We start from the raw sequence: 13,327 nt of genomic DNA on the forward strand, positions 1-13,327 counted from the left end.
ACAACAGGGCATAGAGGCCGAGGCCTTCATAAGAACCTCAGAAGAGCCCTGTTGGGTCAGACCAGGGAGGGTCCATCTAGTCCAGCCTCCTGTCTCACACAGTGGCCAGCCAGGTCCTCTGTGGGCCAACAACAGGGCATAGAGGCCGAGGCCTTCATAAGAACCTCAGAAGAGCCCTGCTGGATCAGACCAGTGAGGGTCCACCTAGTCCAGCATCCTGTCTCACACAGGGGCCAACCAGTTCCTCTGTGGGCCAACAACAGGGCATAGAGGCCGAGGCCTTCATAAGAACCTCAGAAGAGCCGTGTTGGGTCAGACCAGGGAGGGTCCACCTAGTCCAGCCTCCTGTCTCACACAGTGGCCAGCCAGGTCCTCTGTGGGCCAACAACAGGGCATAGAGGCCGAGGCCTTCATAAGAACCTCAGAAGAGCCCTGTTGGGTCAGACCAGTGAGGGTCCATCCAGTCCAGCCTCCTGTCTCACACAGTGGCCAACCAGTTCCTCTGGCGGGCCAGCAACAGGGCCAAGAGGCCGAGGCCTTCATAAGAACCTCAGAAGAGCCCTGTTGGGTCAGACCAGGGAGGGTCCACCTAGTCCAGCCTCCTGTCTCACACAGGGGCCAGCCAGTTCCTCTGTGGGCCAACAACAGGGCATAGAGGCCTTCATAAGAACCTCAGAAGAGCCCTGTTGGGTCAGACCAGGGAGGGTCCACCTAGTCCAGCCTCCTGTCTCACACAGGGGCCAGCCAGTTCCTCTGGCGGGCCAACCACAGGGCACAGAGGCCGAGGGAAGGTACTCCAGCACCCTTCATCAACTTGGCTGCTCTCCTCTGAACTTCTCCCAGCTCAGCCATGTCCTTTTGGAGATACCGAGACCAGAACTTTACACAGTATTCCAAATAAGGCCGCACCGTAGATCTACACAGGGGCATTACAATTTTGGCCATTTTATTCTCAATCCCTTTCCTAAGAATCCCTAACATGGAGTTTGCCTTTTTCAGCGCTGCGACACACGGGGTTCACGCTTCCACTCAGATCTCCACTACAACCAGGGGTCATTTTGTAGAAAAAGAGGTGCAGGAGCTCATTAGCATAACTCATTAGCATAACTCATTTGCATGTGCCACACCCCCTGACATCACCGGAAGTGTGTCAGAAGGCCACACCCACCGCTCAGACTCCACTGGACTGTTTTGGATTGCTAGCTATTAGGGGGGGCATGTAAATCTGCCCTCGCAGAGGAGGGAGAGCTTGTGCCTGAATAAAACTTGGTCTTAAAGGTGCCATTGTTGGATTGTTTTGGACTGGGGGGGCGGGGGGTGGGGGGCTCTGCAGCTTACCTGGTTGCTTCTTGCTCTGACAGGGCTGCTGGGAGCAGGGGGTGGGGCTTGTTGCATGTGCCCACCCCCTGGGCTCCTTACTGCCGGAGCTCCCTCCTGTGCGCTACTGCAGGAAATGACCCCTGACTACAACCGATTTCCAGATGACAGAGATCAGACGGACCACTAGTCTGGTCCAGCAGGGCTCTTCTTCCTGTCCTTATACATTCTAAATGAATTAATTTAGACGGTATGCAATTAATACGTACCAAATTAATTATTTTTATGGCCTGTCGGGGGTTGCGGCAGAGTCCCTAATGGTTTCACCACCCTCCAATTAGGGCCAGAAGTCGTCCTGGAATTGCAACTGACCCCCAAGCGACATGGGTCCGGTCCCTCTGGAAGGTTGCTTTGGAGGGTGGACTCCATGGCATTATAACATAAGAACATAAGAGAAGCCAATGTTGGACGAGGCCAATGGCCCATCCAGTCCAACACTCTGGGTCACACAGTGGCCAGAAATACCAGGGGCCATCAGGAGGTCCAGCAGTGGGGCCAGGACACTAGAAGCCCTCCCTCTGTTGCCCACCCCCGAAGCACCAAGAATACAGAGCATCCCTTGCCCCAGACCGAGCGCTACTATAAGAACATAAAAGAAGCCAATGCTGGATGAGGCCAATGGCCCATCCAGTCCAACACTCTGTGTCACACAGTGGCCAGAAATACCAGGGGCCATCAGGAGGTCCAGCAGTGGGGCTAGGACACTAGAAGCCCTCCCACTGTTGCGCCCCCCCAAGCACCAAGAATACAGAGCATCCCTTGCCCCAGACCGAGAGCTCCTATCTATAAGAACATAAGAGAAGCCAATTTTGGATCAGGCCAATGGCCCATCCAGTCCAACACTCTGTCACACAGTGGCCAAAAAGACCAGGTGCCATCAGGAGGTCCAGCAGTGGGGCCAGGACACTAGAAGACCTCCCACTGTTGCCCCCCCAAGCACCAAGAATAGAGAGCATCCCTTGCCCCAGACCGAGAGCTCCTATAAGAACATAAGAGAAGCCAATGCTGGATCAGGCCAGTGGCCCATCCAGTCCAACACTCTGCGTCACACAGTGGCCAAAAACACCAGGTGCCATCAGGAGGTCCAGCAGTGGGGCCAGGACATTAGAAGCCCTCCCACTGTTGCCCCCCCCCAAGCACCAAGACTACAGAGCATCCCTTGCCCCAGACCGAGAGCTCCTATAAAAACATCAGAGAAGCCAATGTTGGATCAGGCCCATCCAGTCCAACACTCTGTGTCACACAGGAGCCAAAAACACCAGGTGCCATCAGGAGGTCCAGCAGCAGGGCCAGGACACTAGGAGCCCTCCCATTGTCCCCCCCCCAAAGCACCAAGAATCCAGAGCATCACTTACCCCGGAGTCCCTATCTATACCTTGTGGCTAATAGCCACTGGTGGACCTCTGCTCCATATGCTTATCTAATTCCCTCCACATAGGAGTTGGCAACCTACCTAGCTTTGGTCTTTTAAACCCTCTGAGAGACCCTGAACTAATGAGAAGCACGGAACACCCCCCCTCCCCCGGGCAAAGCCCAGAGCTTGTTTTCCTACATTCTCCCCCCCTCCCCAATATTTTGCTCCCCTCCAAGTCCGCTTTTCATACTGGAGTTCAGTGGAAGATGAGTGAACACAGGAATCTGCCTTCTACTGGATCAGACTCTTGGTCCGTCACGGTCAGTATTGTCTACTCAGACTAGCAGCGGCTCTCCAGGGTCTCAGGCAGAGGTCTTTCCCATCACATCCTGCCTGGTCCTTTTAACTGGAGATGCCGGGGACTGAAGCTGGGACCTCCTGCATGCCAGGCAGAGGCTCTTCCACTGAGCCACAGCCCCTCTTTACAGCTCTCCAGGGTCTCAGGCGGAGGTCTTTTCACATCACCTACTGCCTGGTCCTTTTAGCTGGAGGTGTTGGGGATTGAACCTGGAACCTCCTGCATGCCAGGCAGAGGCTCTTCCACTGAGCCACAGCCCCTCTTTACAGCTCTCCAGGGTCTCAGGCTGAGGCCTTTCCCATCACCTCCTGCCTGGTCCTTTCAACTGGAGATGCCAAGGATTGAACCTGGGACCTCCTGCATGCCACACATGAAGCTGCCTTATACCAAATCAGACCCTTGGTCCATCCAAGTCAGTATTGTCTACTCATACTAACAGGTCGTTCACGTCACCTCCTGCCTGGTCCTTTTAACCGGGGACTGAACCTGGGACCTTCTGCTCGCCCAGCAGATGGTCTTTCACCTAACCCTGGCAGCTTTCCCAAGAAGGAAGTCTCTCAAACGGGCAGACTGTAGCCAACAAGCATCTGCAAACAGGGTGGGGAGATGATTTCATGGTCTCTACCGCTATGCCTCTTTTCTGCATTTCCAATGGAACACACACCCCTCCGGGGGTCTCTCCTGCTCCATCATTGATTGGCAAAACCAAAATAGGACCCACGGTAAGTAGGAAATACCAAAACTCAGCAAATACCGTGCTACAGACAATGATCAAATATCTCAGATAATTTTTATATATTTCTTGTTTTATATTTTTTACAATTTATTCACCATATATTATTTATCATATAAGCCTTAATACATAGAAAGCATCATATATCAAAACATCCAAGTATCGTCTCTTAATATATCACAAAAGATATTGCACAACCCCTTTGTTAATAGCGGTCCTCCTTAATTATACAAAAGTTTTAAGAGGGAGGACTCCTTTAAGTCTATTTTGAGGGAGGTCTCCTTTAAGTCTATTTTGAGAGAGGTCTCCTTTAAGTCTATTTTGAGAGAGGTCTCCTTTAAGTCTATTTTGAGGGAGGACTCCTTTAAGTCTATTTTGAGGGAGGTCTCCTTTAAGTCTATTTTGAGGGAGGTCTCCTTTAAGTCTATTTCGAATAGGTGCTCAGTCTTCCTCCAACAGAGGTCCAGATCTCCTCCTGTTTCAGTGTTTTCCTCAGGGAGTTCAACAGATATTTCCAAGCACAAGGTTACCAAATACCAAAATATTTATCCAAATTTTTCAGTGAACGCTGCAGAAAGTCTCTCTTAGTGAGCTCAAAGCTTCCTCCAAAGTGAAAAGCACGTTGGGGCAGATCAAAGCAAGGGGTGTGTGTACCGGTTCTGTTCCTCCCGTCCCAGTCTCCCAATTCCCCCTGCCCAGCTCGTACCTCCTAACTTCGCCCGATGCAGGATGGAGTACACCTCGTTGCCAAAGGTGGTATTGCACTGGTCGTAGACGGCCGCGGCGCTCACGCCCAAGGTCTTGGCGTTGGCTTTCACCCCGCACAAATAGGCGGTGCCCGTTCCAGCACTGTCCGACACCTGCCGGTCAACGTTGTAAGTCTGCCAAAGGAAACAAAGAGGCCACGTGGTTCAGTGCGCCTGGGCACAACATGGGCGGGCAGCTGCACAGCACAGGGCCGAGGGCACCGCTGCACGTTGGCATGAGAAATGGACAAGGACAGGATGAGGGTGGGGACCTCTGCTAGAAGCCGAAGAGGAAATCCCGGCAGCTACGGTTTTGTCTTTTCTCCCCCTATCTGGTCGAAGCGGCACCTGTTGGATTGCTATTGGCAGTAAAGGAGCCTTGTCCGACTTGGCATCAGACCCCTGGGGTTGCCAGCTTTTTAATGAGTCCCTGCTCCTGTCCGTGTAGCTACGATGACCCTTCAGCAATAATGTTTTCTCTGGGCTCCTGAATCGAATTCAGTAGCACCTCAGAGATCAAGAAGAGTTTCAGGGGCTACGTTTTCGAGAGGAGGAGGAGGAGAAGAAGAGGAGGAGGAAGAGGAGATTGGATTTATACCCCGCCCTTCACTACCCAAAGGAGTCTCAGAGCGGCTTACAAACTCCTTTCCCTCCCCCTCCCCACAACAGATAGCCTGTGAGGTACGTGGGGTCGAGAGAGCTCTTGACAGAAACTGCTCTTTTTCAAGGACAGCTCTTGTCAGAACTACGGCTTGCCCAAGGTCATCCAGCAGGTGCAAGTGTAGGAGTGGGGAATCAAACCCGGTTCTCCCAGATCAGAGTCTGTGCACTTAACCACTACACCAAACTGAAGGAGAAGGAGGAGAAGAGGAAGGAGAAGGAGAAGAAGGTGAGGAGTAGGAGGAAGAGGAAGAAGAGGAGGAGGAGAAGAGGAGTAGTAGTTGGTTTTCATATACCACTTTTCTCTACCCGAAGGAGTCTCAAAGGGGCTTACAATCTCCTTTCCCTTCCTCTCCCCAAAACAGGTACCTTGTGAGGCAAGTGGGGCTGAGAGTGCTCTGAGAGAACTGTGACTGGCCCAAGGTCAACCAGCTGGCTTCAGGTGGAAGAGAAGCAGGGAATCAAACCCAATTCTCCAGATTAGACTCCACTGCTCTTAACCGCTGCACCACACTGTCCCTTAACCACTACACTACACTGGAGTCAAAGTTCCTTCTGTCAGACATAAGTACAGTAGAAATGTTGATCTCTGAGTCCTTTTATCCTAGTCAGAAGGTGGGAAGGATGTTGAAAAGAATGCTAGCAAAGGATGCCGAGGTACCATGCATACTGTAATCAGCATGATTAGAGCAGAGGGGAAATGTGGGAGGGGGCATAAAATAAGCATCTGCAGTGAGATAAGAATCCTCTGTCCCTATTCAGCCCTGGGGGGTTCCATTGTTCTGAATTTGTGAATGAACATAATTTTCAGCAATCTCACATTGTAATTTCCCCTTGAAGTTTCTGCGCTGGAGGGCTTCTGAGTCAATCTGGGAATCTGATCCTAAGGACTCCTGAGTTGCTTCACCAGCACAAATTGCGGACAGGGCCCATGAACGAAGGGGTCAGAGTGTGAGTACACCATAGACAAGCACCCCAATGGGGGGACGGGAAATCAGCGTATATATTTCTGTTCCAAGGTGAAGTCACCGTTATGCTGTCGCTGAGATTGACATGTCTCCGTTAGGACAACAGTTTAAGCATTAAAACTTCACTGCAAGGACAGAAAGCCCTTTACCATGCTATGGTCTGTTTGGGTCATTTCTGGGAGAGAAAATTAGACATTTTGTCTTTTATGACTGCATAGGTGGGGGTTTCCAGCCTCCAAATGGGATCCGGAGAGCCAGTTTGGTGTAGTGAGAGAACTGGATTTGTTTCTCCACGCCTCGGTCTGCAGCTTCTGGTGTGACCTTGGGTCAGTCACAAGTTGTCTCAGAGCTGTTCTTTCAGGAGCAGTCCTCAAAAGAGCTCTCTCAGCCCCGCCTACCTCACAGGGTGTCTGTTGTGGGGAGGGGAAGGGGAAGGAGATTGTAAGCCGCTCTGAGACTCCTTTGGGTAGTAAATCCAATCTCTTCTCCTTCTCCGCCTCCAGGAAACACAGCTGATCTCCAGATGGAAGAGACCAGGTTCCCTGGAGGAAAAAGCTGCTTTAGAGGGTGGACTCTGTGGCATTATACCCTGCTGAGGTCCCTCCCCTCCCCAAACCCCGCCCTCCACCTCCCCCAAATCTCCAGGTTTTCCTTTGCAAGCCCTCTCCTAAGGAACATATGCCCCTGATCTAGTTCAGAGTGAACATGGCAGCAGACAGAGACACTCCCTTCCCTGACGCTGACTCCAGTGACACGCCAAGACTCCCACCTTGGACAGGGCAACATAGGGGAATTCCTCCATCGCCAGCACAGCCTCCTCGCCGGGTCCTCCGTCCATCTGGCCCTTAAAGATGCGGGCGGCAGAGATGGTGGGGATGCCCATGCCTGAAACACACCAGCACCCTGGTTAGAGCTGTCAGAAGGTTACAAGCAGGGGTCATTTCCTGCAGGAGCGCACAGGAGCGGAGCTCCGGCAGTAAAGAGTCCAGGGGGTGGGCACATGCAACAAGCCCCGCCCCCTGCTCCCAGCAGCCCTCAGTCAGAGCCAGATAAGTTACAGAGCTCCCCCATGGTCCAAAACAGTACAGTGGCACCTTTAAGACCAAGTTTTATTCAGGTACAAGCTCTCCCTCCTCTATGAGGGCAGATCTGCACGTCCCCCCCCCCAATAGCTAGCAATCCAAAACAGTCCAGTGGCGCCTTTAAGACCAAATTTTATTCAGGTACAAGCTCTCCCTCCTCTGTGAGGGCAGATCTGCACGTTTCCCCTCCCCCCAATAGCTAGCAATCCAAAACAGTCCAGTGGAGCCTTTAAGACCAAGTTTTATTCAGGTACAAGCTCTCCCTCCTCTATGAGGGCAGATCTGCACGTCCCCCCCCCCCCAATACCTGCAAACCCAAAACAGTCCAGTGGAGCCTGAGCGGTGGGTGTTGCCTCCTGACACACGTCCGGTGACATCAGGGGGTGTGGCACATGCAAATAAGTTATGCTAATGAGTTATGCTAATGAGCTCCGGCACCTCTTTTTCTGAGAAATGACCCCTGGTTACGAGGATCACTTGGTCATCTCCTTGGAAGGCTTCTTGTCAACATGACACTGGCAAGGCAAAACACACACAAAAACACTCCACCTCCCCAGTTGCCAACCTCCAGGTGGGTCCTGGAGATCCCCCCAGAATCACCACTAATCTCTAGACTACAGAGGTCAGTTCTCCTGGAGAAAACGGAGCTTACCGTGAAGGTTCCTTTTTCTGGAAGGCGAGGAGGATGCTCTGATATGCTTGGGTTCCTCTTCCCACAATTCCTGGAGGCAGGACATTTATTGCATATTCCATCTCCGGGGAGGCGGGGGGGGGGGCGCCCCCAGTCATTTCCCTGCCTCCACCTGAGAGAACAGTGGATCCAGAGAGCTCCTGAGATTCCCCTGCAAGGAGCTCCTTTGGTTGCACTTTGTTTGTCTTTCCCCAGCTTTGTGCCTTTCCGTGTGCCTCTCCCTTTGTTTAAAAAACAAACAAACGTGGTTCTTCCGGCCTTGTCTTCCTGGGGGCTGCTTGTCTTTTGCCCGCTGCTTCAGCCACCCAGCCACGGTGATATCTGATTAACCGAGACCCCGTTGTTACGCTCCATCGAGAGGAGACGGACAGAGGGTGACAGCAGGGTCTCAGTTAATTACTCTTAGCTGCGTTCGTGTGAGCCGCCTCACAGTTTTTTAGCCTCCGGCTCCACACATTTTTGTCTCAGCTCAGGAGGGGACGGTTCCCGAGCAAACCGACTGACGCAGCAGCCCAATCGCGCGCTCACAATTTTAACGCCAGCAGCTCGCAAAGTAGAATTTCTGCTCACAAGACTCCACAGCTTAGAGGGAGCATTGCTTAGCATTCCACACACCAGAGGGATACATTCACACACCTAGTTTGGTGTAGTGGTTAAGTGCACAGACTCTAATCTGGGAGAGCCGGGTTTGATTCCCCACTCCTCCACTTGCACCTGGCTGGATGACCTTGGGGAAGCCGTAGTTCTGATAAGAGCTGTCCTTGAAAAAGAGCCAGTTTGCAAAACTTCATCTTTGATTATCGGAGAGGAAGTCACATGGAAGCTGGGAACAGCAGCAGATAGGGAAGGAAGGAACCGAATCAACCCAGCACAGCAAAATCAAACAGACTTCCTATTGGGTAATTCCTGATAATGAAACCTAACAGGAGCCTCTTCTGGGACACAGCATTTAGCATAATTAACCCAATCAGGAAGCTTCCGGTTCCGGCCAACGAGGGAGGACGTCTGAGCTGCAGCGCTACTTGACTGGAACAGTATTTTAATTTTATTTTATATCCATTCAATTGCTTTTAGCCTATCTCGCATGGAATTTTTAAAGCACTCCAGGAGAAGAATGCACAGTCTGGAAGATTCTTCTCCCTGTTTAATAGTGATTGGAGACAGATTCTATCAATGCATATGGGGCTAGGAAGACAAATTTTGCCTGAAATCATGAAACACAACTGCTTGGCTTCCATGGACCTAGGTTTCAATACCTTAGAATGGAAGTTATTTGAATACCTTACGGAATTAAATCTGAACAATGGTGACCTTATAAGCTAAGCGTGTTATTCCCAAATCTGATAAACATCTTCATTCTGTTGCATGCTAATTTACCGCTCGACCTCTGCCTATATGTATAGACTGGTAACGTCCACTTCGATGTATCTGAGGAAGTGTGCGAGCACACGGAAGAGTCTACCGAGAATAAAACTTTGTTGGTCTTAAAGGTGCCCCCTGGGCTCAAAACTTTGTTCTACTGCTTCAGACCAATACGGCTGCCCACCTGGATCTGATCTGATTGGAGAAAACGGTGGTTGCTTACCTGTAACCGTTGTTCATTGAAAGTGGCTTCTGTGCGGGCACACATGGGGACTGCAGTAGGCAGGCCGACCACCGGGAGGAGCTAGCGAGCTTCTTTTTAGAATTTTCAACCCGAGAGGGCTAGGCTCCAACGAGGAGGCGGTTTCCCGCCCAAAACACCACCTGACCTGGGCGGAGCCAGCCCTCTCCCCTCAGTTCTCCTCTGCCGCTTATTGTCGCGGAAGACTCCCACAGTGGGGAAGGAGGGAGGGATGTGTGCCCGCACAGAAGCCACTTTCAATGAACAACGGTTACAGGTAAGCAACCACCGTTTTCATTTTCAAGGCTTCTGTGCGGTCCCACATGGGAGATTAGCAAGTTTACTCACTTGGAAGGAGGGAGCGGGAGACTTCAGTGGAATATCGACTGCAGCACAGCCGTGCCCATCGCTGCATCCCTCCTCGCATCAACGTCCATCGCATAGTGTTTGACGAACGTCGAAGGCGTCGACCACGTGGCCGCTCTGCACACCTCCAGCAGGGGCAACCCTGCCTGAAACGCCACAGATGTTGCTTGAGAGCGTGTCGAGTGTGCAGACAACACCAGGGGGCATTGCTTACCAGCCCCTTCATATGCCAATTGTATAGCTTTACAAATCCAACGGGAAATAGTCTGCGACGACGCAGCCTTACCCTTCTTTGACCCACCAAAGCATACAAATAAAGAGGACACAGTACGGAATGGCTGAGTCCTCTGCAAATAAAAGAGCAAAGCGCGCCTGACATCCAGTGAATGTAAGGAACGCTCCGCTTCTGAAGAGTGGTTCGGAAAGAACACAGGTAATATGATGTCTTGTGACATATGAAACTTGGATACTACTTTGGGTAGAAAATCCAAACGTGGACGGAGAACCACTCTATCCTTATGGAACCTGAGAAAGGGTGACTCTGTGGACAGAGCCGCTAATTCCCCAACTCGTCTTGCGGACGTGATTGCGACCAAAAACGCTACTTTGTAGGATAAAAATGATAAGTCACACGTAGCCAGTGGTTCAAAGGGTTTATATATCAAACGAGATAAAACCAGAGAGAGACTCCATGAGGGTAGAGGCAACTGGGAAGGGGGATACAAATTATTGAGACCCCGGAGAAATCTCTTTGCATCTTTAGAAGCAAAAAGGGACACCCCCTTCACAGGTACATGATTAGCCGAAATTGCAGCTAAGTACACCTTAAGAGAGGAATTGGACAAACCTTCCTGTTTGAGGTGGGACAAAAACTCTAGTACCAAAGGCAACCCACAGTTAGTAGGATCGACGTGTTTGCGTGATACCCATGTAGAAAACAGTCTGAATTTAGCCTCGTAAGATCTCCGCGTGGACAACTTACGTGCAGCTAATAGTATGTGTTGCACTGCCGGGCAGTAGGCCGATCGGGCCGAATTCGCCAGGCAGTTAGTTTGAGGGACGAGATCCCCGGTTCGGACGGAAGAAGACCTGACACTAGGTCCGTCTCCTCCGGGAACACTTGGAATTGTCCTTGTGCCAGTGACAATAGGTTCGGGAACCACGCTTGGCGGGGCCAAAAAGGAGCCACCAATATCAGGTCCGCATCTTCTGCATGAGCTCTGGCTACCACTCTGTTTAGGAGTGGTAGAGGTGGGAATGCGTAACAGAACAGACCTGCCCAAGGAATGTCGAAAGCGTCCCCTAGGGAATGGTGCGCATAGGCCGCCCTGGAGCAGAACATTGCGCATTTTGCATTGGCTGGAGTGGCGAAAAGATCCACCATGGGTGTGCCCCAAGAACGGAACAGAGGATAGAGGTACCGCATGTTGATGGACCATTCGTAAGTGTTCTGAAACACTCTGCTCAGATGGTCGGCACGAACATTCAACCGGCCTGCTATGTGGATGGCCGTAACGTGTGCCTTTATTTGTATGACCTGGTGCCACAATTTTAGGGTCTCTTTGGTGAGGGCCACTGACGTGGTACCTCCCTGCTTGTTTATATAATATTGCACAGTGGTGTTGTCTGTGTGAAGCATCACCCTGCGTCCTTGAAGTTGCGCTGCAAAAGAGGAAAAGGCACATCTCACTGCTTTCATCTCTAAGATGTTGATGTGTAACCTTGATTCCCCTACGGTCCACAGACCTTGCGCAGCCAAACACCCACAGTGCGCACCCCAACCCAGGAGTGATGCATCAGTGTACAAATGGGTGTCATGTTTCTGGAACCCAAAGGGGATCCCCGCAGCTATGTTTGATGGCGATAGCCACCAGTCTAAAGATTTGAGAACTACCCGAGGCATAGTTAAGCTAACTCGGGGTGAGTGTATATGAGCGCGGAAATTGCGCAGAAACCAAGTCTGAAACACCCTGAGATGTAGCCTGGCAAAGGGAACTACCGAGGTGGTAGCAGACAAATGTCCCAACAGGCATTGGAAAAATGAGGCATGCCTGCGTCTAAGGTGGCGTAGGGCTCTGATGAACCGTGCAATCCGCTCGGCTCTGATCGAGGGCAGGTAGGCTCTTGCCGATACGGAATCCAAAATCGCTCCTATGAACTCAATTCGTTGAGTAGGGGAGAGCTTAGACTTTTGGAAGTTCACTAGCAGTCCCAACGACTGCAACGTAGTAAGTACCAACTCCAACTGGGCGTGGAGTAGAGCAGGCGTGTCTGCAACTAGCAACCAATCATCCAAATAAGGATAAAGAATGCAGCCCCGCAGTCTCAGGTGAGCCACAACAACGGATAAACACTTTGTGAATACCCGTGGTGCGGACGCCAATCCAAAAGGGAGTACCTTATATTGGAAAGAGCGCCCGCAATGGTGAAAGCGAAGGAACTTTTGGCAAGTTTTATGTATCGCTATGTGGAAGTATGCGTCAGTCAGATCAATAGTGACAAAATACGCCCCAGGACGTAACAGTAAGATCACATCTTGCAACGACAGCATACGGAACCTTGGCTTTCGTAGGAAAGTATTCAGGTTCCGTAAATCCAAAATAGGTCTCTCCCCACCATCCTTTTTATCTATAAGGAAGAAAGGGGAGCAAAACCCTGGGTCATCATCCGAGGACACCTCTGCGATGGCCCCTTTGTTCAGAAGATCTGACACTGGTCCCGACAACGGCTGGATCACGTTGTCGCGACATAAAGACAAACAGGGCAATGGTGGATAGGATAACCATTCTAACAGATAACCAAACTTTATTACAGATAACACCCAGTTATCATCAGTAATAGCCAACCATTTGTCATAAAAGAAAGATAAACGAACCCCAAACTTAAAGTCTGGGCCTAGTCACGGGGCCTCTGCCCCTCTAGCAGGTTGGTCACGGTGAGCCCTATTCCCTGACGGAAATTTGGACCTCTGACGCCTATTTTGATAGGACGTCTGGTACCCTTGTCTCGGAGGCTGATAATTTTGCCTCTGAAACGGTTCATGGAAGCGGTATGGGCGGGAATAGCGGTGGGACGGCTTAGGCCAATACCTGGATCTGTGAGTAGGGTTGTTGGGAGCAGTGATGCCAAAGGATCTGGCCTGCAACTTATATTTACGAATGCGTTCCAGGAACTCATCAGTTTCCTGACTGAACAATTCCTTCCCTTCAAAGGGTAAATCTTCAAGTTTAGCTCGTGTATCAAGGGGTAACGCCGAGGATCGAAGCCAAGCATGTCTCCTCAGCACTATAGCGGATCCCATTGCTCTACTCTGGCAATCCGTGGTATGGCGGGCCGCGTTGACCTGTAATTTACCTAAACGCTTGCCCTCGTCTGCTATCACCTTAGCC

The 13,327-nt window shown here is 51.2% G+C and overlaps 1 protein-coding gene across 1 annotated transcript in view; it reads right to left on the minus strand.

Annotated features, from left to right (window-relative positions):
* The window catches only part of LOC107113453 (alkaline phosphatase, tissue-nonspecific isozyme-like), a gene marked incomplete at its 3' end in the record, with an annotated part of 43,375 nt that overhangs the window by 16,481 nt on the left and 13,567 nt on the right, over nt 1-13,327 (minus strand). The window contains exons 3-4 of the mRNA XM_015414783.1: nt 6,966-7,081; nt 4,529-4,703 (exon numbers count right to left, since the gene is read on the minus strand). Of these exons, the coding sequence (XP_015270269.1) occupies nt 4,529-4,703; nt 6,966-7,081 (291 nt within the window). The remainder of the gene's footprint in view (nt 1-4,528; nt 4,704-6,965; nt 7,082-13,327) is intronic.

Source organism: Gekko japonicus, unplaced genomic scaffold, assembly GCF_001447785.1.
Source record: "Gekko japonicus isolate JY-2015 unplaced genomic scaffold, Gekko_japonicus_V1.1 scaffold1662, whole genome shotgun sequence".
Taxonomy (NCBI): domain Eukaryota; kingdom Metazoa; phylum Chordata; class Lepidosauria; order Squamata; family Gekkonidae; genus Gekko; species Gekko japonicus.